General features: G+C 49.4%; 1 protein-coding gene across 1 annotated transcript in view; it reads left to right on the top strand.

The window, feature by feature from the left end:
• The window catches only part of SSR1 (signal sequence receptor, alpha), a 43882-nt gene extending 27481 nt beyond the window's left edge, over nt 1–16401 (top strand). The window contains exon 9 of the mRNA XM_011989617.1: nt 15765–16401. Coding sequence (XP_011845007.1) covers nt 15765–15789 — 25 coding nt within the window. The 3' untranslated portion in view covers nt 15790–16401. The remainder of the gene's footprint in view (nt 1–15764) is intronic.
• Nucleotides 16402–23989: the final 7588 nt, after the last annotated feature.

Below are 23989 nucleotides of genomic sequence, written 5' to 3'. Positions count from 1 at the left end.
TAGGTTTCATTGTGAAGTTTATCTGTCTGTAAGCTTATCCTTAGAGGATATTTGAGGAGGAAGAACACCTTGCAGCTGACTTGCAAACATCTCAGTCATTTATTTAGGGCACTTATGAATGTTACTAATGGATTCTGTATGAATTTGTATCCCTTTTCATTTATACAAAAACCTGGGCTTTTATATTAATTATATCATCTGAGGTTCTAAGGTTTTTCTTTTTTTAGATTTTGAAATTATTTAGGGATAATAGCTCTTAGGTTTGGGTACCACTTTGCTGCATTTTAAGAAAGTGGGAAGGGAACTCATTTATTAAACATCAGTCATGGGCTGTGTTTTGTTGGTTTTCTAGTCATCATATCACACACCTTTACGACAGCTCACTGAAGGAAGGTGATACTGTTCCCATTTTGTAGATGGAATAGACAAAACCTGAATTTAAGTAGCTTGCTCAAGGTTACATATAGAATATGGAAAGTTCAAATCATCTCAGTAATGAATACACCATATATACTTGCTGTACTGTATCTATGATAATTCAGTTACCCACAATACCCTTTTAAATTTCTGTTAATCACATATCTTTAAAGTCTCCTTGATGAACAGGATCATGGTCTTTAAAACATTTTAATGGGTTGATTGCATTTTCAAGCTCTAAAGGATTGAAAGATCTGTCTTCACGTTGAAGGTGAGAGTGAAGTATCTGCTCTTGGGTTATAGAACCAGATAGTATAGAACTAAGATTACAGGGTGAGGCTGCTTTTATGTTTTTTCTTTTTTTTTTTTTTTTTTTTTTGACATGAGGTCTCACTGTATTGCCCAGAGTGGAGTGCAGTGGCATGATCTCAGCTCATGGTAGCCTCTGCCTCTTGGGCTCAAGCGATTCTCCTGTTTCAGCTTTCCAAGTAGTTGGGACCACAGGCACGCACCAGAGGCCTGGCTAATTTTTTTGTTGTATTTTTGGTAGAGACAGGGTTTCACCGTGTTGCCAGGCTGGTCTCGAACTCCTGAGCTCAAGTGATTCACCCACCTTGGCCTCCCAAAGTGTTGGCTTACAGGTGTGAGCCACTGCGCCTGGCCCACAGGGTAAGGCTTCTGTCTGGTGTGTTATGTTATGGATTTTGCTTAATAGGCACAGTGAGGCATTAAAAAGAAAGTTCAGTATACCTGTAGAAAGGATAATCCTTATTTAAAGTCTCCAAATTGCAGTCAAAGATGTTTTGACTGTGCCTTTTTTTGGTTCCCCTGCTATCCCATATGTAGACTTCTGTCAGTAGCCATAGCAGCCTGTCTGTCACCTTGTTGACATGTCTCCCTCTGGACTGTGAGCTCTGTATCTGGCTTGTTTTTCATACCCAGCTTCTAGTTCACAATTACGTAGAACCCTGTTACTGTTTGAAGAAGGAACAAGAAAATGTGGGCCAGTTTTCATTTGCCATTCTTCCATGTGAGTTAGTATGGTTCATAAGTATTCCTGGTGATACGCTAGTATCATTGGCAGTTCTGTGAGGTTGAACAAAGGGGTGGTGTGGTGTGCTAGCATGCGAGTTAGGAGACCTCTGGGTCTTGACGGTACCCTAGCCACTAACCAAAGGCAGCTCATCCTTGGAGTCTCGGTGTGCTCTTTTGTGAATTGAGAGATGCTTGAAGTGTCTGCCCTAAATAGTCTTAATTCTTTGACCTACAAACCCTTATTTAATTCAATGTTGTTATAAATGATTCTTCCCTTAAACCTAGTTTTTATTTAGCAAAAGAGAAAAAAAAGGAAACGCTCATGTCAGGCTGCCTGGGTTTGAATCCCAGATCCCCTCTTAGTTGTGTGATGCTTCAGGTTTTGGTGCCTGCCTCCTAAGGTGGTTAGGAGTTACTGTGTGTAGCTGCTTAGAATATTTGCCTGGCTCTCAGTAAGCCACGTAAGTGACTGCTCTCATTTTCGCTGTAAAGCACCATACTGTAGTAACATCCCATGAAGCATGGGATGGGGAAGAGTATATGGTACCTTAGGGACTTTGATGTGGTGGGGTAGTAGTTAAATTCTGCATATGTAAGCTAAATCGTGTTCTTTTTTTAACTAAAGGATGCAAATTTCAAGATGGGCATGTAATATGGCTAGCACTGGATTTAATGATGAACCAGAGTAATAAGGCTGGCAAGGGGAGTCTTTGTTTTGTCATAAATCTCTTACACCTGCACATCCAGTTCTTTTTTAGAACATGTTTGAAGAGACTCCGTATTTCCCAGTGAAGTTGTTGGGGTTCATGTTATTTTTGCAAATCATCTTGGAATTTATTTCAGCATCAGACTGAACCACCCAAAGAAAATCGGTCTATTTCTGAACAGTTTTTTCAGAAACCATTTCAGTCTCATCAACCCAACATTTATAGAAATAGGAGCTTAAGGCCTAAAGGCATTTTAGAAAGAGTGAGAAATACTGTAGTCAAGAGTAGTGTTCAGATTGAGTACATCAAGCATCTGCTCTGCTCTGTCACACACATCCTCATTTCATCTTCACAACTGCCCTGGGTAACCTTGTTATCTGTAGTGAAACAGCCTCAAGGAGCGCAGAGGCACCCACTCCTCAGGTTTGGTCTGCTGCTGTTTCCGGCTTGGTTGGAATAAGGTGTACGAGCCCTTCGGCAGGGAGCATGTTCTCAGTAGTGCAGAGTGCACTCACCTGGGTTCTAGCTTCAAGACTTAGGATTTGCTTGATATTTTATATTCGCTGAGGCACTGCCTGTTTTTTTTATTTTTATTTTTATTTTTAAATTTAATTTTATTTTTTTTAGACGTAGCCTCTCTCTCTGCCATCCAGGCTGGAGGGCAGTGGTGCGATCTCAGCTCACTGCAAGCTCCACCTCCGGGGTTCACGCCATTCTGCTACTTCAGCCTCCCGAGTAGCTGGGACTACACACTGCCTGTATTTTTTTCTGCTATCACACTCCAGAGTCAAGCCACATTTATAAAGACTGTCTGGGCAGGGCATGGTGCCTCACTCCTGTAATCCCAGCACTTTGGGAGGCTGAGGTGGGTGGACCACTTTAGGTCAGGAGTTCGAGACCAGCCTGGCCACATGTTGAAAGCCCATCTCTACTAAAAAATACAAAAAGAAGGCCAGGTGTGGTAGCTCACTCCTGTAATCCCAACACTTTGGGAGGCCAAGGCAGGCAGATCACCTGAGGTCAGGAGTTCGAGACCAGCCTGCCTAACATAGGGAAACCCCATCTCTACTAAAAATATAAAAATTAGCTGGGTGTGGTGGTGCATGCCTGTAATCCCAGCTACTTGGGAGGCTGAGGCAGGAGAATTGCTTAAACCCGGGAGGCAGAGATTACAGTGAGCCGAGATCGTGCCACTGCACTCCAGCCTGGGAAATAAGGCGAGACTCGATCTCAAAAAAAAATAAACAAAAATTAGCCGAGTGTGGTGGCGCATGCGTGTAATCCCAGCTGCTCGCGAGGCTGAGGCATGAGAATCACTTGAACCCAGGAGGTGGAGGTTGCAGTGAGCCAAGGTTGGCGCCACTGCACTCCAGCCTGGGTGACAGAGTGAGACTGTCTCAAAAAATAAACACGTAAATAACAAGTAAAAGCTACTAACAAAAAAAAAAAGTACAGACTGTCTGGAAAATGGCTCTCCTAAAAGGACCGGTTGCCACCATCAACAGTGGAAGATTCAAAGCAGTTGGTCCTTGGTACGCATGAGAACCGAATTTCTTTCCTTTGAATTCTTCAGAGCAGTTTAGTAGAGTGAATGCATGTTAAGGCCTTGCATTTGATATGTCATCCAGTTCATAAGTTGCCTTTTCCTGGCTAAAACATGATGATTATGTATTTTTCTCATCTGTCCCTCCACTGTGGGAATCAGATCTAGAGCAGGCTGAGCCTGCAGATAGGGCAGTGGCCAAAGGGTCACTCTAAGTGTTTTATCTCGACTCCTTACTTGAAGTCCACCCGAATAGCACACATCTGGTTTATACTGAAGCCCCCTGCCTAGAAATACTCATTTCAGGAACCACCAGTAAGCATCTGTGACCACACAGGCTTGTTGACTGATGGCCTCCCGGATCTGGTTTCAAGGGATAACCCCGTCTGTGCGTCCATGGTCTTCGCTCTGCCGCGTGGTCTTCGCTCTGCCGCGAGGACTTTGCTGCGCCGCCTGTGGTCTCCACGAGGGGCTCAGAGCTGAGTCTGAACTGCTTCATGGTCACCAGCTCCTGTCCCTCCCAGCCTTGAGAGGCTTTTCTCTCCAGATGAAACCTTTCCTTCCCGCCGCTTTCTCAGTGTCTGGTTGATTTTCTCTTGTGCCCGTCTCCATGGACACCCTCCCAGCTTCCATCTCTGTGGTTCTCCTGCCTCACTTCCTGTTCTGTTGCTTCTGCCCTTTGTCAAAATATCTCCTATGTTCTTGGCTTCCTTTTCGTTGCCAGGATTTCAGGCTTTCCTTTAACTGTTCTTCTAATATGGCTTCTGCCCACAAAAGCCTGCTCTGTCAGGATCTCATGGTTCCCCACTTGCCAGAACCTCCTTCAGCCTCAGTTCCCCAGTATCAACTTGTGTATTTAACCCATTGAACACCACCCCCCAAGTTCACCTTCATTTCTTTGGCCCTGCTCCTCACTCCTTTTCTGTTGAGGAATCTGTTGACTGACTCCATCCCGCTCTCTGCAGCAGCCTTTCCAGAGCGTGCCGGTTCTCATGGCTTCATCTGTTAACTGTTGATCACTTCAGTCCTGAGTTTTAGACCTAAATGATTTCCTTAATGCCATTCTAACTGCCTGTGACTCATTTTCACTTACCGTGTTTATTGTAACGCCAAACCAACAAATCACAGGTGCTTGCTTCTCTCCGTCAGTCTCCCCAGTCTAACTTTTTGTCATTATGACTTGTTTATCCAACCTGAAATTGCATAGAGCCCCAAGTATGGTGCTTTGTACATAAGTATTTAATAAGTGACTTCCAATTTTGGCTCTGCTGTGAATAAAACGAGATTTCAGTTCTCTTCACTTTGAAATCTAACAAGTCAGAGAACATTGAAGAAATCTGAATTTAGTTGGGGCAAAATACTTGTCGTTTAAAATATTTCTGTTTATATTTTCTAATTTATTGCAGGAGGTCTTGGGTTTTCTATTTGAGTTCTAATGCTTGCAAACTCAATGTGATTTCTGTCAGCGTATCTTAGGTTTGTTTATTATGAAACTTCTGCAGTGTGAAGTTCTATCTGAAAATGTTATTTAGTTATCTTCTGGAACTATTTAATGAAAGTGGGGTCATGAATCCTTAAAATTCTTGTGCAGATTTGAGAAACGTTTCTGTTATTTGGGGGTCAGTTCTTAAGTGCGGTAAAGCCAACGAGCACTTTGCTGTCTTGGTTGTTCTTACTGGTCTAACCTCCTGCTTGAACTAGTCTGCTGTCCTGTCAAATGCATCTGTTGATTTACATGTCCCTTAAATTAAAGCTGATCATGAAAATATTTGTGTGCAACATGTTTTCTAAAGTACCAGTGCATATTCCTGCTTGGTCTCAGGATGCATGAGGAATATAAAATAGAAGCCAAAAAAATATATATATCACAATTTCGATCATAATTTCCTCCTGGAAATTATTTAAAAGTTTGGTCAGGCACGGTGGCTCACGCCTGTAATCCCAGCACTTTGGGAGGCCGAGGTGGATGGATCATGAGGTCAGGAGTTCGAGACTACCCTGACCAACATAGTAAAACCTCGTCTCTACTAAAAAATACAAAAATTAGCTGGGCATGGTGGCAGGCACCTGTAATCCCAGCTACTTAGGAGACTGAGGCAGGAGAATCACTTGAACCCGGGAGGCGGAGGTTGCAGTGAGCTGAGATTGCACCAGTGCACTCCAGCCTCGGTGACTCCGTCTCAAAAACAAAAACAAACAAAAAGTTCACACATTTTTAGACATTTCAAGTAACAGAATGATGTTTTAGAATAAAGGTGGTTTAGGATTAGTTTTACAGGCACTCTTGGGCTGTCCGCTAGTTTGCTTTTCAAATGATGATCGTAGAGACACTCCCCGCCACACAGGTATGAGTGAGTAAGGTCTCCCCCACCCCCACTCCCATACTGAGTTTCGATTCCCAGTAATTGCACAGACTGCATACTCTAATTGCTTATTTCTAAGGAAGCCGAGATGGATCCTTCATTTAATTTTCTCATCTGTGTACCCACCCAATAAGTCAGTAGCACCTAAGATTTCTTTCCCTTCAAGATTTTATTCTAAGCAGTAGAATTAAACGTGTTCTTCACAGAAAAAGTAAGTTTTGATTAGAGGCTGTGCAAACTCTGGAGAATCAGTTTTTGTTACCAGTTAATAATGTTTTTAGCCTTTTCTGCTGAGAGGAAAAAACGCTTTGAAGAATAAAAAATACTACAGCATAACAAGCTTGAGGAGTTAGGAAAAAAATATATTAGGGCAGTAAGAACCAGCATTATGTCTTCTCTGCCATGCTTGAAACATTCAGTATTAAACTTTGGATTAATCCAAAGTCTGAAAAGAAATATACCAAAATGCTAAAGCTGTTTTTGGTTAGGATGGTGGGCTTTTTTTTTTCTTCTTCAGAATGTTTGTAATGTGCCTATATATAATGGAAGCAATAAATGCAACTGTGAAATTTATCTGAGCCTCCTACAATGAGTCTAATAATCCAGTGGTTGTGGACAGCTTATTTGTGGCCCCAAAAGAAACTGAGCCACTTTTTAACTTGGATGCATTGTCACTACATAGTGAAAGAAAATCAAGATATTCTTTTTTTCTTTTTTTTTAAACAGTATCTCTGTCACCCAGGCTGGAGTGCAATGGCGCGATCTTGGCTCACTGCAACCCCTGCCTCCCAGGTTCAAGCGATTCTCCTGCCTCAGCCTCCCAAGTAGCTGGGACTGCAGGTGCCCACCACCACACCTGACTAATTGTTGTATTTTTAGTAGAGATGGGGTTTCACCATATTGGCTACACTGGTCTTGAACTCCTGACCTTGTGATCTGCCCACCTCAGCCTCCCAAAGTGCTGTGCTGGGATTACAGGTGTGAACCGCTGTGCCCTGTCAAGATAGATTTTTTTTTTTGAGACAGAGTCTCACTCTTGTTGCCCAGGCTGGAGTGCAGTGGCATGATCTCAGCTCACCACAGCCTCCACCTCCCGGGTGCAAGTGATTCTCCTGCCCCAGCTTCCTTAGTAGCTGGGATAACAGGCATGTGCCACCACACCCAGCTAATTTTTGTATTTTTAGTAGAGACGGGGTTTCACCATGTTGGTCAGGCTGGTTTCAAACTCCCAACCTCAGATGATCTGCCCGCCTTGGCCTCCCAAAGTGCTGGGATTATAGGCATGAGCCACCGTGCCCAGCACAAGATAGATTCTTTTTCTGTTTTTGTTTTTTTTGACACGGAGTCTCGCTCTGTCGCCCAGGTTGTAGTGCAGTGGCGCGATCTGGGCTCACTGCAAACTCTGTCTCCCAGGTTCAAGCCATTCTCCTGTCTCAGCCTCCCGAGTAGCTGGGTCTACAGGCGCTCACCACCACGCCTGGCTAATTTTTTTGTATTTTTAATAGAGACAGGGTTTCACTGTGTTAGCCAGGGTGGTGTCAATCTCCTGACCTCGTGATCCGCCCACCTCGGCCTCCCAAAGTGCTGGGATTACAGGCATGAGCCACTGTGCCTGGCCTCAAGATTCTTAATAGAAAATCCTTGAAAGTATTTCTCCTTTTCAGGGACTCAGCCTTTCTCTTTGCTATTTGTAAAGTCATGAGTTCCTCTCTGCTGCCGAGTTGGTGCCAGTCAGTGCTCAGTGCAGCCACTCCTGCCGCACTCCCTTGCCTCTCCGGCTTTATGCCCACAAGAGTCCAAGCCACTCGGTCAGATCCTGACTCTTCCCTTCCGGAAACTCTCCTCTGGCTTCCACTGACATTTAGGTGACCATCGGTGCTCCACCACTGCCTGCAGGGCTCTCCAGGATCTCTCCCTCCCTGCCTTGCCCCTCTTGTGCTGCCCTCCAGGCTTCCTGGCCAGCCACCTCCACATCCTCTACCCTGCCAGGCTTGTCCAGGATCAGGGCCTTGGCAGTAATCCCCTCTGCCCAGGGCTCAGCCCCCATCTTCCCTGCTCTTAGTCTTCCTGACAACTCCCCTCATGGAAGGCCCCACACACCCTGCTCTGTTCTCATTATCTTCACCACTATCAGAAGTTACCTTGGGCCTGACATGGTGGCTCACGCTTGTAATCCCAGCCCTTTGGGAGGCTGAGGTGGGCAGATCACTTGAGGTGAGGAGTTCAAGACCAGCCTGGCCAATATGGTGAAACCCCATCTCTACTAAAAATACAAAAATTAGCCAGGTGTGGTGGTGCGCACCTGTAATCCCAGCTACTCGGGATGCTGATGCAGGAGAATCACTTGAACCCAGGAGTCGGAGGTTGCAGTGAGCCAAGATCGTGCCACTGCACTCCAGTCTAGGCGACAGAGCGAGAGACACTCTCTCTCTCTCTGTCTCTCTCAGCCTGGGCAACAGAGCGAGACACTCTCACACACACACACACACAGACACAGAGAGAAGTTACCTTGTCCTTCCATTGCCCGTCACTCACCCCTTGTGAATGTAAGCTTATGACAGCAAGAATTTTGTCACCAGCTCACCAAGTCTTAAAACAGGACCTGGCACACATGGTAGGTGTTTCATGTGAATTATTTAATTATCACACTGTGAAGTAGGTATGTCTCCATTTTTCTAATAAGGAAATTGAACACAGGTGAAATAACTTGCCAGAAATTCCTCAACCATTAAGTGGCAGAGCTGGACACAGGTTTGTGTCCAGAGCCTTCATGTGATGATGCCATCTCCCTCATTTACTGAGGTTCTTTCTCCAGGGCACCATTCACTGGACAGCCGGGAGAAGATAAGAGGTTGAATTGGCATGCTTTGGGTTCACAGATGCATGCATCTCTGGCTGGGAACTTGCGGGGTTATGGATCAGACTGCTGCACCTTGAGAAGTTGAAATGGCATCTTGGTTGTACATTGCAGCTCAACCAGGAAGCGTTTACTAAAACAAAAACTTAACGGAAACTGGCAAGCAAGTGCATAGGCGTTGCTAGAGATGGTTTCTGTGAAATTCCATTAGGTGACTTCCATAAAGGGAAGTGAAACAGTAGATCACAGCTGTAGCTTCAAAATAAAAAGTTGGTTCCTAAATTGAGTGAATTGTAACCTTAACTATTTTCTCCTTAATCACATGACAAAGTTGCCAAATTCCCAGTGGAAACAACTCCATAACATCACAGGCACACAAAAGCTGCCACAGGAACACTGTGAGGAAAGAGACCAAAGGAAAACTATTTGCTCAGGCTCCCTTTGAGTAGTGCCTCACGTCAGGAGACTAGCTATGTCTTTAAGAATTTATAAAAGTAGGCTGGGCATGGTTGCTCATACCTGTAATCCCAGCACTTTGGGAGGCCAAGGCAGGTGGATCACTTGAGGTCAGGAGTTTGAGACCAGCCTGGCCAACGTGGTGAAATCCCGTCTCTACTAAATATACAAAAATTAGGCAGGCGTGGTGGTGGGCGCCTATGGTCCCAGCTGCTTGGGAGGCTGAGGCAGGAAAATTGCTTGAACTCAGGAGGTGGAGGTTGCAGTGAGCCAAGAGTGTGGCACTGCACTCCATCCTGGGTGAGAGAGCAAGACTCCGTCTCCAAAAAAAAAAAAGAGAATTTGTAAAAGTTGGCTGGGCAGAGTGGCTCATGCCTGTAATCCCAGCACTTTGGAGGCCAAGGTGGGAGGATCACTTGAGCCCAAGATTTTGAGACCAGCCTGGTTGACATAGTGAGACCCCCATCTCTATTTTAAATTATATGTAGGTATTTTTTAAAAAGAATTTGTGAAAGTATACTTCTATGTGTTTTTTGTTTGTTTCTTTGTTTCTTTTTTGAGACGGTGTCTTGCTCTGTCACCCAGGCTGGAGTGCAGTGGCACAGTCTCGGCTCACTGCAACCTCCGCCTCCCGGGTTCAAGTGATTCTTCTGCCTTAGCCTCCTGAGTAGCTGGGACTACAGGCAGGTGCCACTACACCCAGCTGATTTTTGTATTTTTAGTGGAGACGGGGGTTTCACCATATTGGCCAGGCTGGTCTAGAACTCCTGACCTCGTGATCCACCCGCCTCACCCTCCAAAGTGCTGGGATTACAGGTGTGAGCTACCGCGCCCAGCCCACTTTTATGTTTTTTGAGTCAGAGTCCCGCTCTGTTGCCCAGGCTGGAGTGGAGTGCTGTGGCGCCATCTTAGCTCACTGCAACCTCTGCTTCCCAGGTTCAAGGAATTCTTGTGCCTCAGCCACCCAAGTAGCTGTGATTACAGGCACACACCCCCATGCCCAGCTAATTTTTTGGTATTTTTAGTAGAGACAGGGTCTCGCCATGCTGCCCAGGCTGGTCTCAAATTCATGGCCTCAGGTGATCCTCCCAACTCAGCCTCCCAAAGTGCTGAGATTACAGGTGTGAACCACCACACCTGGTTCTAAGTTCCTCATAAGGGAATAAGTAATTACTCATGTCTGTGTTTTTTTGGTTTCATAATTTTAAATCTGTAGTATTTCTCCTCTGCAAAAGTTCCCTAAATGATGTGAAAACATTTTAAAGCATACCTGGTTATCCCAGGGCTCCCTTGATGCCCATCAAGATGAGTGTGTTTTGCTGCCCTCTGCCGCTCACGGACGGTACAGCAGTGACTGAACAACCCATTCCCGGGTCTGCCCCTTGGTATTGCCAGAAAGCTGGAGAAGCCTGGGAAGAAGGCAAGATTGTTAGGAACCATTCTCTCCTAAAGCCAACCCCCTACTCCAACCAGCCTAACAGTCTGTGCTCCACCCCTACCCCAGAACTAAAATGAAACGAAAAATGCTGCTTTTGCTAAGACATCAATGAAATAATCTCGGATTTTTTAAGTAATTTGAATGGTTTGTGTTGGTAGAAAGATGAATGCAGTGAGGCAAGCCGGCGGGTCACCTGTAGAGCTGCCTGACCACGCCCAACATGTGCTGTCCAGATTCACCTTGCCTCCCAAATGGAGCAGTCTTTGAGGACAAAGCTGGCCACCCCTCGACTTTGCCTCTGTCGTGTCCACACACGTATACACACAGGATGTTTCAGATGAACAAATCAAGTATTTTCAGTGGCTGGACAGTCAGTAGTATAGTATGATGGTGAATAGCGGTTGGAGGCCAGGCACGGTAGCTCCAACAGTAATCCTAGCCTGTAATCCCAGCGCTTTGGGAGGCCAAGGCAAGAGGATCACTTGACGCAAGGAGTTCGAGACCAGCCTGGGCAATATAGTAAGACCCCATCTCTACAAAAAAATTTAAAAATTAGTTTTTTACGTATTTAAAAAAATAGCTCTTGGAATTAGCCCTTGTTTGAATCAAAATTTACCCACTCAATGGCTAGATTACCTTGGGCAAGTCACTTGTCTCAGTCTGTCTCTTCATCTGTAAAATGGGGATAATAGTAACTACAGTTATTAGTTATCCTAGGAATATTTATAAAGTCCTTGCTGTATGTCAAGGGTTTTGACTTCTTAAAGTTTCTACATGTTAAGAAAAAGCTGATCCCGATGCCTGGCACAGAGTAGCCTTCAAATTTTCACCACTAAGAGTATTTATTTCCTCATTACATAAGCCGTGTTTATTTGTCAGCCAACTGAAAACCACTGTCAGCAACTTACTCCTCCCTGTGAACTTCTGGTAGAGGCCTCTCATCTTCTACTTAATGTTCGAGTTGGAAAGAATCTTAAGAGTCATCTCCTCCAGCTCTTTACCCAATGCAGGACCCTCTTCTATAACCACCTGTATGAGCACCTCTGCCTGGCCAGGTGGCCAGCCTTTGGACAGCTCAAATACTAGTTCCTCCTTGAACCTAAATCAACTTCCCTGTTGATGTCCTAGTTCTGCTCTGCAGATCTTCTTAGAAAAAAAAAAAAAAAAAAAAACCTGCCTTCTGTCCCTTACAACAGTAAGGGGCAGCACCGCCCACTCATTTCAGGTGGCCTTGCACCTGAAATGTTGGAAGAGAGCTATCACTTCTTTCTTTGTCAAAAATCATGTTATCCAGGCCAAGGTAAAACATCCTGCAACCTACATGGGTCTTTTGAAAAATACATTCCTGGGCCGTGCACAGTGGCTCACGCCTGTAATCCCAGCTCTCAGGGAGGCAGAGGCGGGAGGATAGCTTGAGCCCAGGAGTTTGAGACCTGCCTGGGTAATATAGCGAGACCCCGTTCTCCACAAAAAGGAAAAAAAAAAAGACAAAAAAAAAAAATACATATATATATGGAAATATATTTCCATAGAGCAATTTTGTTTTCAAGGAAACACTGCCTTTATTAAGATGATAATTGACTCCTTGAAACCTTACAGAGTCTATTGAGTTATGTAAATTAAAGGGTCCAAGTGATGACCTGAGATAAAAGATGGAAATGATTGCCATTAGCTCTCTCCCTCCAAAAACGCATTCCTTCAGCAATTCCTTCCTGCTCTTCGGCACTTGCAGGCTGAATTGCTCCTGAGACTGGGGGTTTAGTAAAGGGTGGGGCTTCCTTGAAGTGCAAGGCTCAGGATGCCTTCCCCAGAGAGGCTCTGACACTGGGCTGGGGCCCAGGAGTCTGCATTTTAGCAGGTGCTGCCGGTTCTCCCACACCACGCTGCACACCGTCATCCAGGACAAGCCATGGCTCACAGCCACGATGTCCCTGAGCAGCCATGTGGCCGGACGGCACAAGCACACTGAGGGCGGGGGGAGCTTGTCACTGATGAGGCTCCTGTTGCCCAGGGCCGTGTTCCGTGCCCCCTTCCTGGGACTTCTCACCCTTTGATAATTGCAAGGCCACCTGAAATGGGTGGGGGGTGCTGCCCCTTACTGAGCACTGAGCTCTGACCTGAGACTCCTCAAAGCATTTGGCTTGTGTGCACTCATACCGCTCTCGATTTGAGATAGGTTATAATATCATTCTAGAGCTGAGCAGATTGAGGTATATGTAGAACGGTAAGGCCGCCCCGCTAGTGAGCAAGGTAGCCAGGATATGGACGTGGGTAGGCTGGCCCCAGGAGTGCCCCCACTCTCTCCAGTGAGCGGCAGACGTATCCAGCCAAACACGCGTACCCGAGAGGCACCCGGAACGCCATATGGGGATCAATCATTTTCCTTCCCTGAACCACTTTTTTTCTCTCTTTTTTTTTTTAATTTTTTATTTTTTGAGACAGAGTTTTGCTCTTGTTGCCCAGGCTAGAGTGCAATGGCGCAATCTTGGCTCACTGCAACCTCCACCTCCCGGGCGATTCTCCTGCCTCAGCCTTTTGAGTAGCTGCGATTACAGGCATGTACCACTACGCTTAGCTAATTTTTTTGTATTTTTAGTCGAGACGGGGTTTCTCCATGTTGGTCAGGCTGGTCTCGAACTCCTGACCTCAGGTGATCCACCCGCCACGGTCTCCCAAAGTGTTGGGATTACAGGCGTGAGCCCCCGCGCCCAGCCCCCTAAACCACTTTCTCCTGCAGTATTTCCTGTCTCCGTTGGTGCCATCACTTCCAGAAGAAACTCCCTTTTTGCAGACCCCCTCCATCCTCCTGCCTCTTAACAGTCTCTTATATCCAGCTCTTCTGTGGCCCTACCCTGCTCTGGGCCTTGGGAATATGTGGCAAGCTCTTGGTTCCCATATGCTGCCCCTGTGGGTGCGGTGCTGCCTTTGCCTGCAGTGCTGCGAGAGCCCTGCCCCACTCTCCCAGCTGCCAGTCCAGTCCCCTTCCAGCCCACCACCTGAGCTGCTTCTGTGGTCATTGTCAAATGGCATTCTGACCCTGTTGCTCTCTCCTGCCCCTAAAGGTTCCCCACAGCCATCAGGACAAAGTTCTCCACCATTAGCTTCTGCCTGCCCTTTGGCCCTTCTGTCTCACTGGTCCTCCTGTGAATTTGTACTCTAACCCGGCAGCTCCCTCCCTGTGCGCACCACACTGGTGCCACCTCCTGCCTGCCCAGGCTGCCCTCTCTCCCAGACACTCTGCCACCTTCAAACTTACACAAAAGTTTCAAAATAGTATAAAGAAACTCCCTATACCCTTCACCTTCACCCAGATCGTGCTTAGCATTTCACCACACACAAATGCACACACCCCCCCATATGTATTTTTTTCTGAGCTCTTTGGGAGTAAATTGCAGGCATACCACGTCCCCTTTCCCCCAGATACACTAGTGTTTACCTTCTAACAACAAACATTCTCTCTCTCTTTTTTTTTTTTTTTGAGTCGGAGTTTTGCTCTCTTGTCCAGGCTGGAGTGCAATGGCGCGATCTTGGCTCACCGCAGCCTCTGCTTCCCAGGTTCAAGCGATTCTCCTGTCTCAGCCTCCCGTAGCTGGGATTACAGGCATGTGCTGTCACACCCAGCTAATTTCGTATTTTTAGTAGAGATGGGATTTCTCCATGTTGGTCAGGCTGGTCTTGAACTCCGGACCTCAGGTGATCCACCCGCCTTGGCCTCCCAAAATGCTGGGATTACAGGTGTGAGCCACTGCGCCCGGCCCAAACATTCTCTTATATAACTAAACTACGTTTATAAAAGTCAGGAAATTTAACATTTATGCAATGGTTTCTAAACTATAGGCTGTGTTCAGACTTCACTAATTGTCTCAGTAAGCCTCTTGACGGCTATTTTGTTTCCTGGTTTGGGATCACGTAGTACGTTTAGTTGTCATGTCTTGGTCTCCATTGTTCTGGAACAGCCTCTCTTTCAGCGTCCCTGGCATTTTTAAAGAATGCAGGCTAGTTGTTTTGCAGAGAGTACCCCAGTGAGAGTTTGTGGGATCCTTCCCCTGGATCACATTCAGATTCTGCCTTTTTGGCAAGAATAGCCCTGCAGCAATGCTCTGGCCTTCCTAGCTCAGCATCTCCAGGGCCACATGGTGCTGCTGGGTTGGCCTGTGACTGGTGATGTGGATACTGATGACTTGGGAACGGTGGGGTCTTATTTATTTTTTACAACCTCCATATTCATGACCCCTCTTCTAAGAAAGCTTGTGTAGACCCCCGCAGGCACCCGCAGTTAGGGTAGGTGTCTGTCCCCTCACCCGAGTCCTGGCTACAGTGCCTCACCTGCACTGACCAAGCCATCCTGGTGTGTGTCTCTTCCCCCGCTGGACTGCAAGGCTCAGGGGGCCTCATCTTGTTCACGACGGTGCCCCAGCTCCTATGGGCCTGGCACATAGTAGGCACTTCATAAAGATACGTTGAGTGAAAGAAAGAATGAGTGAGATTTGGGAGCTGACTGAGTGACAAAGCAGAACCCTCCAAATCTCTCCAGCTGAGTCTTCGTGTGCGGCTTTCACTGCTTTACTCGTGAAGCATGGCGAAATGTTGGGGTTTCTTTTTATGCCAGATTCTCACTGAAAGCATGCAAGTCTGATCAAATCCCAAGAAAAAAGCATGGTATTTATCCTTCCTTTGGGGAATCACAAAATGGACCTGTTGTAGCAACTTTGAACCCCATCCTCGATTTTTCCATGTGTTTCTTCATGGGAGGGTGCGTGGGTGTGAGGGGAGAGTCTCTGGGTCTTTGATCGTGGGAACTCTTTGGCCCGGACAGAGTAGCAGAGAGTCTTGGGCCCCGCGCCTTGCTGCCTCTGTCCAGCCACACGCTTCGCGCACCAGTAAGGAAGTGCCTGGAGGGGCGTCCGGAAGCCTCGCAGGAGGTCACTGTCTCCCTTTGCTCTTTCAGACGCCGGAGGAGGGAGACGCACTGATGACATCTGGCCGCTTCTGCAGCTCGGGCGCCTCGCGGTCTCCAGGTGCAAGGCCAGCGCTGCCACCGTGGCTGCTTCAGGACATCCCCCAGAGCAGCTGTTCCTGGAGACCCGCCATCTTTTCTGCATCGTTTTGCAATTTGTGAAACTTAGGACAGCAGCAGCCCACTCAACCGGGTGCTCCACCCATGGCTCTGGGAAGTCACCCCTGGGCATGGCTGTGTCACGAGGGTTTTGTGGCTGAAGAACAGCTGTTGTGTGCTGTTTATGGGTGATTTCCCAGGAAACCAGTTCTACTCCCAGCCAGTAGGATGGGGATGCAGGTCCCACCAGCAAGGACTGGCTGAACCGTGAGACCCATGCAGTCGGCCCCTTGGGTCAGCTGCCGCCACCCACTACGCTGATGGTGACTGAGGCCACAAGACGGGGGGCTCTGCGTGAAGCCCGCCAGCCCCTGCCATGTGATGGTTGCAACGCATACCTTAGAGCTTCCAGTTCCGTCTTAGGACATTTTCAAAGATGAGCGTCCTCAGGAGGGGCGGTGGAGGGGGCATGTCTGGAGAGGCCTGAGGCGCGGGGAGTGCTCGGTGCCCAGGCCAAGCAGTGCCACTCTGTGAGACCAGTGGGCTCCTTCCAGCCGGGCTGCCTGAGGCCGCTGTCTGTGCGTTGGTGCCCATTGTGGGCTCCGCAGCGCTCTTTCCTTGTGCTGACGTGAATGGAGTTGAATTGCCCTGAATCAAATTAGACGGAAATAAATTGAATTGAAAGGCCTACAAATAAGTATGAATCTCTTGCTGAGTGCCAGGCTCTGGGGAGTCACAGCTGAAAAAGACAGCCCCTGCCTGTCTTCACACGAGCCGGGCCCATAACTAATACTATGGACTTGCAGCAAGAACACGTTGCGGGTGGTGGGTGAGAGTGGGGGGAGGGTGAGAGGCTTCAGGAGGCGGGATCTTTGAACTGAGCCTTTGAGAATGGGAGTGGGGATTTTGAAACAAGGTAAAGGTAAGAAGGACACAGGGGACCTGGGAGGCAGCAGGAGCAGAGGCGCACCGCATCTGAGGTGAAGATGGGAGAGGGCGGAGACGCGGTGCTCACTTGCCACCTGATAGAGGCACACACACGTGCACACACAGTCACAGGCGGAGAGAGGCATCGCACCCTCAACCTGTGAGCCACACGCATCAGAACCACCCGGAACGCACCCACATACCTACTCCAGCAGAATCTCAGGGAGCTGACCCAGGAACCTGCGTTTTAAAACAAGCTCTACATGTGAATTCAAAGATTAACACTGTGTGTGTTGGGGGCGGGTGGTGAGCCCCTGTCAGCCAGCGGGGGGGATGGGGGTGCATTCAGTGAGTTGCAGGCTGGGCCTGCCAGGATTCGCCCCTGGCACGTAAGTGAGTCATTGTTGCACTTCACCGCACAGCACAGTCGCCTGCAGGACCTGTCCACATACAGACTACTGGGCTCCAGCCCCGAAATTCTGAGTCAGTCGACCTGGAATAGGGCCCAGAACTGCTTTGCTAATCAGTTCCCCGATGGGTGATGCCGGTACAGGGACCTCTGAGACAGAGATGGATTGAAGAGAGGTGAGGAATCAGCCAGACTGAAGGAAGCCCCCACTGGCTCTCCTGAGACTGAGGTGCTGGGACAGTCGCAATATTTGAAGCGCTTTGATTTGACCAGTTGTGCCTTTCTCCTCTGTGTGCCCATCGTCGGTTTCAAGCCTTCTGCGACAATGGTATGGTATTCTGGACATGTGACAGATGCCCAGTGCCCCGATCTGAAGATGGGTGAGCCTGGGCCACGCTGCCCAGTGGTCCCCGGCAGGGTCCCTTGCTCAGGGTGATGCCGTCTCCTAAACGGTGCGGCAGAGACCCATGACTCTGAGGCCACTTAGGAGCATTTCTGGGCATCCATGCAGTGCCTTGATTCCAGCACCCAGAAATGCTTCCGGTGTTCCCAAGGTCACAGGTGGAAACCCCAGATGTCTCTTGGAAGGCTGTGCTGCCATCACCCTTGGGGCTTGGTCATGTCCTGGATCTAGGGGTGATCATGTATCAGCAGACTACACAGGATGGTAAGTCTGTTCCCAGTAGGAACCCAATGTCCCACCAGCAGGGAGCTCAGCACTGTGCTCAAGCCCAAAGGCACAACCAGCTTCCAAATTTCATCTTCGCAGGTCTATGGCTGCAGCTGCACATGGTACCAACGCTGTGCCAATCAAGAGAGGAAACCACATATGAATTTGAATGGGGGAAATTTGACATAACTGTAACAGGTTTAGAGAAGTGAGGGGTTGGCTAGTAAGACGTCAACTCCAGTCATCCAGGAAGAGCAGCTATAAGAAACAGCCTCTCGTCCAACCGCTCCTCCCCACCTTGAGCCCTCATTTGAGAGAGCACTGCCCAGAGTCGCCGGAGGGCTGAGAAGTTGCTGTTGGTGCCACAGCAGTGGGACTTGCTGGATATCCAGCTCTGGGTGGCCAGAGTTAAGCTGTTCCTGTAACGGAAGTGCCTTCCTGGAGGAAGTCAGCCACAGAAGAGGATGGAGGAAGCTGCTGGGTGCTGCTGACCACCACGCACTGCAGGAGCCTGGAGCTGGAGGGTCCGTCAGCATGGCAGGAGTCAGCCAAGTGGGCACACAGGGCAGGAAGAAAAACCTTCTGGCCATGTCCTACCACTGCTGCCTCTGACAAAACCTAACACCGTGTCAGCACACAAAGGAAATGTCTAAAGGGGCCAGGTCCATTTGCTCAAAGCAGGCGATGAAGGATGAATTTGGAGCCGCATGGCACTAAATTGATAAGCGGCACAGCTCCCAGACTCTCTGGTCCTTGACAGGAGAGTCCAGGGTGTGGGAACTTGGCAAACCTATTATTTGATCAGAGGAACAGGGGAATTGGAAGGGGCCTCAAGAGCTCCTCTGTCCAGCCCCTCACCACTCCCAATACAATACCAACCCTCTAAGCAAGGTCACAGAGTTTAGTGGGTGGGAGAGAGGGACTGTGCCACCTTGTTCTCCTTCTGCCCTCGTACTCTGTCTTTCATAGGCATTTTGCCGTTAAATTGGACAGATAAACTGGTAGCATCCATTTTACAGATAGGCACCCAGAGTTGAGAAACCCCCGTTAGATGAATAAATATTCCCAAAGAGAACTCAAGACACACTGTCCAGCTCTAGGACAGCGGAATTTCCTGTCTTTCCCCAAAAAAACTCCATAACTTTTCTTGTTTCTCTGAATTCTATAAAGACATTTTAATGAAATGTAGGAACCACACTGGGCACAGTGGCTCAAGCCCGTTATCCCAGCACTTTGGGAGGCGGAGGTGGGCGAATCACTTGGGGTCAGGAGTTCGAGACCAGCATGACCAACATTGCGAAACCCCGTCTCTACTAAAAATACAAAAATTAGCCAGGCATGATGGCGGGTGCCTGTCATCCCAGCTACTCGGGAGGCTGGGGCACCAGAATCATTTGAACCTGGGAGGCGGAGGTTGCAGACAGTCGAGATTGCACCACTGCACTTCAGCCTGGATGACAGAGCAAGACTCAGTCTCTACATAAATAAATAAATAAGTAAATAAGAAATGTGAGCAGCAGCCAGCGTGACTAAGGCAGCGCTTTCCACACCTGGTATGGTACTGCAGGAGCCCAGCGAAGATTTGTGGATTCGGTTTATAACTTGTCCAGCACAGGCCTTGGACCTGGGGTCATCCATTCTCCTGTGAGAATTAAGAGAAGGGTTGTCATTGCGATGGTTGTGCCGGTCCCTAGTGCTGATGGAGACTGTCCTGTGTGCTGTGCCCGCAGCATCTCATGAGACTCCATAATGAAGAAGCCCCGTCGTCATCCACCTGTCTGTCAGCCGTATCAGGAACACGCAGAAAGTCCACCAGGGCAGTGCACTGGTCAGGGCCGGATGCCACAAGAAAGCCCTCCGTCTGGGGGCTTACACAGTACGGACAGATTGCCTTGCAGTCCGGGGGCTGGAAGCCTGAGAGGGAGGCTTCGACAGGGCTGGTTTCCCCCAGGCCTTTCCTCGGCTTGCAGGCGTCTCCTCCTGCCGCATCCTCCAAGTCTGTGTTCCAAGCTCCTCTTATAAGGACACCTGTCAAACTGAATTAGGACCCAGCCTGATAGCCTCACTGAAGCTGAATTACCTTTGTAAGGGCCCTGTCTCAGATATGGCCACGTTCTGAGGTAGTGGGGGCTTCCCCATGTGGATTTCGGGGAGACTCAGTTCAGCGTATGGCAGACAGGATTTCCTGTGGACTTGACTGTCTGTGCGCAGAAAGGCTTCGCACACTACGTCAGAGATGCCATCTGAAGTTGAAGCTGCGCTTCCTGACCTCATGATCCTGTTAACTTCATCTTCAGATAAACATGGAACACTTGCAACCCCCAAGCTCCTGAAAATACGCGAAGCCCCTTCCCCTTTAGTTTTTATAATTCTAAGCAGGTTCTTAGAATTAGAAAAGTGTCTAAGCCTCTCTCTAGTATCAATAAAAAAACCAAAAAACAAAAAACTGAGCTCCAGTCCCAGAATGCTGCGGCCTTCCCGGCACGTAGTGTGATGATGGTGTGTACGAGGATCTTGTTCAACACTCTGGGACACAAACGGGACCCACGGCTTTCACAGGCAGCACTCCTGTCGTGGGCAGCGGGCTGGAGGAATGTTGCAAGACTGGGGTCCACTCTCCGGGCTCAGGTGAGCAGCAGTACCAAGACCGGCCAACAAGGACGTCGCCTCAAAGGGCCCCATGCCCTGAACTGCCCTTTTTGCCCGGATCCAGGACACCCCACGGCCTCTTAGAAAAGGAAATGTTTGGGCCGGGCGCGGTGGCTCACACCTGTAATCCCAGCACTTTGGGAGGCCGAGGCGGGTGGATCACCTGAGGTCAGGAGTTCAAGACCAGCCTGGCTAACATGGCGAAACCCCGTCTCTACTAAAAATAATAAAAATTAGTTGGACATGGTGGCAGGCGCCTGTAATCCGAGAGACTTGGGAGGCTGAGACAGGAGAATCACTTGAACTCAGGAGACGGAGGTTGCAGTGAGCTGAGATTGTGTCACTGCACTCCAGCCTGGGCAACAAGAGTGACACTCCATCTGAAAAAAAATAATAAGGAAGGAAGGAAGGAAGGAAGGAAGGAAGGAAGGAAGGAAGGAAGGACAGACAGAAAGAGAAAGAAATGTTTGGCTGAGCACAGTGGCTCAGCCTGAGACCCAGACTGAGGGTGTGTCTCAGTGAAGGCCTTAAGTGCTGAGGGAGGATTGGGGGCTATGGCTTTAGGGGCTCCAACTCATCTACAGCTCTGCGGGGACTGTATGTTCTGGGCAGTGGGCATTTTAAACCCATGTGGGAGATGAAGATGACTGAGGCCCAGGGCTGCCGGATCGCACACAGAGAGTGGGGTGAGAACTTGGACTGGAACTGTTTGGCTCCCAATACCAGAAGCTGACCACATAACGGCACTCCCGGGGTACCCTTAGATCAGCCAGTCCCAGCCCTCCTTGCACATTAGAAAGCTCTTGGGAGCCAGGCTGGGCGCAGTGGCTCAAACCTGAAATCCCAGCACTTTGGGAGGCTGAGGCGGGTGGATCATCTGAGCTCAAGAGTTCAAGACCAGCCTGGCCAACGTGGTGAAACCCCGTCTCTACTAAAAATACAAAAAATTAGCTGGGCGTGGTGGCGGGTGCCTGTAATCTCAGCTGCTGGGAAGGCTGAGGGAGGAGAATCGCTTGAATCCAGGAGCCGGAGGTTGCAGTGAGCCAAGATCACCCCACTGCACTCCAGCCTGGGCGACAGAACAAGAAAATCCATTTCAAAAAAAAAAAGAGAGGGAGAGACATAGACTGAATAGCTAAAAGGTATTTGGTGCTGGGCTAAGTTTTGGATGGTACGCAAAAAAGAATAATTGCCTCCATCCTATCCTTCAGGATCTGAAAATCTAGCCGTGGAGACAGCGCAGCTTATTTTTAAAAAGGCAAATGTACTCCATCCGATGTATGGTGAGTGAACACCAAGCGAGTGAACACCAGAGAGCTGGGGTAGTCACGGGGGGCCTCAAGGAGGTGGTGAGGCTGAAGGAGCAGAACGGGGTTTGGAAGAAGGATTTAGGATGTGGAGGGCATTTTAGGGGAGGACCAAAGAGAGGACAGGTGTGCCCAGGCATGCCCTGGGGGTGTGAGGGCAGCTGGATCCCAGGGTGTCTGAGAGTGGTCACCCGAAGGCATGCTCACTGTGGGCGTGGCCATCACAGGACAGGGCTACAAGGGGCGTGACTATCAAGAGCAGAGCCATTCAAGGTTGTGCCCATCCGTGGGCGTGGTCACCAGGGCTGAGGTCGTCTGTGGGCGTGGTCACCACAGGGCGTAGCTGCACAGGGTGACAGACAGTGGGCATGGTCGGATCAATTGGGAGGCAGGGTGGGCTTGGGCCTGTTCGCGAAGCAGAGCTTGGATGTCATTCTCCAAGACTTAGAGGCCGGTGGAGGTGTTGGGCAGGGAGAGTGCATGGACAAAGAGGTGCTTGAGGAACACTGATCAGATGTGGTGTGCCAGCTTCAGCTGTCCTAGCGTCACCATCCCTCGGTGGGCACTGGGAAGAAGACAGGCGTCTGCAAGTCCCATCGAAATCCCCCCGCCGCCCTCACCTCGCTTCTCAGGCTTCACTGTGAAGCGGGTCAACTTTTTCCAAGGGCAGGAGAATGTGTGGTTCCCTGCTGCCTGAGGGGCTCTGCAGGCCGAAGGTAAGGAGTGCTGCTCGCTCTGCCCCTGCGGAGACCGGGTCAAGCTGGTCCGGCACCTTCCTCCCTTTTCTACCTGAAGCAGGACTGGGAGGGGAGCCCGCCCAGCAAACGCAAGGCCTGTCTTTGGGGAGAAGAGCTGCCTTTGGGACCTTCCTCGCTGGGCCGGTCCAGCACTCAAGCCTCAGCGCTGCCACGTGGCGCCCACGACCCCTCCCTCTGTCGGGGGATCGACCCCTCTGGAGCTGCGGAGCTCACCGCGATCTTCCCTTCTCTGGAAACATCCAAATCCCCACCCACTGCCCCAGGCCAGGCCAGTCAGATGCGCTGGCCTGGAAATTCCACAGACAGCAGGGAGAGCCCCAGAGCCCCTGCGCTGCAGCTGCTGCAGAGGGCAGGGCCTGGACTCCATGCTGCTGTCTTGTGTGTGGTTTCGCTTTGTTCCTTGTTTTTACCTTCTGTCAGCGTATCTCCGGAGGCCTTTGGGTCGCCCCTCCTCCCTGGCCACTCCTCCCCCCGGACCCAGCCTCCAGTCCCTCCCTGCCTCGCCCCGCCTGGCGCACTCCAGCACTTGCCCTGGTCGCTGTTCCTGGACACGAATAGACACTGAAAGTCACGCTTTCTTGCACAGTCCGCATTTTATTTGCAAAGCGCAGCGGGTAATGCATTGCGGACATTCAGCTCTGCTGTCCCTTGGTCTCAGCAAGAACTGCTCTGCTCTTCCACTGCCCTGGGTCCCAAACCAGTTCTGCCCACACCGTGCCCTTTGCCCATCGTCTCAGCCCAATGGCCTGTCTTCACCCACGCCTTCAGGGAACTGGGCTCCCTCTTCTTAGGCAACATTGTTTTCGCCCACTTCCTCTTTGAGCGTCTCACCACTGTCCCCTGACTCTTCTCCAGCCTGTCTGTCTCTTTCCTAGGTCTCTAGGGCTCCCCTGCCCCCGCCACCTTTCCTGATCTCATTCACTCCTATGGCTCTTCCCACAATAACCCAAACCTGGCTGTAGCTCTTACCCGACCCCTGGGCTTCAGATATCTCCACCTGGATGTCTGCAGTGGACCCACAAGTCTTTCTTCTCCTCCTGCAGGCAGCCCCCACGTTCCCCTCTTGGGATCCTCCCCTTTTCTGTGCAGGAGGGGTGGGGATATTTGACTTGCCCACTGCTTCAAGAATGGCATGTGACCCAGAGGTGGGCACCTGCCTCAGACCAGCCTGAAGTCCTGGTTTCTTGTTGGGACGAGCAGCTGTAGTCGCCAAGCTGGCTGCACATAAGCTGAGCGACTCTGATGCCTGGCAGGGGCCCTCCCTGAGAAATAAAGCAGAACCAGGAAATGGAACACAGTGGGCTTGAACACTAGCCTTGGTGGACCTGCATCTAACCAAAGTCACTTTCTGGACTTTTTGTCAATGTGGGCTAACCCATTCTCATTTTTGTAGAAGC

This window comes from Mandrillus leucophaeus, unplaced genomic scaffold, assembly GCF_000951045.1.
Source record: "Mandrillus leucophaeus isolate KB7577 unplaced genomic scaffold, Mleu.le_1.0 Scaffold36, whole genome shotgun sequence".
NCBI classification, from domain to species: domain Eukaryota; kingdom Metazoa; phylum Chordata; class Mammalia; order Primates; family Cercopithecidae; genus Mandrillus; species Mandrillus leucophaeus.
Note: the sequence above shows the minus strand (reverse complement) of the source record. Positions and strands in the feature narration are given on the sequence as shown.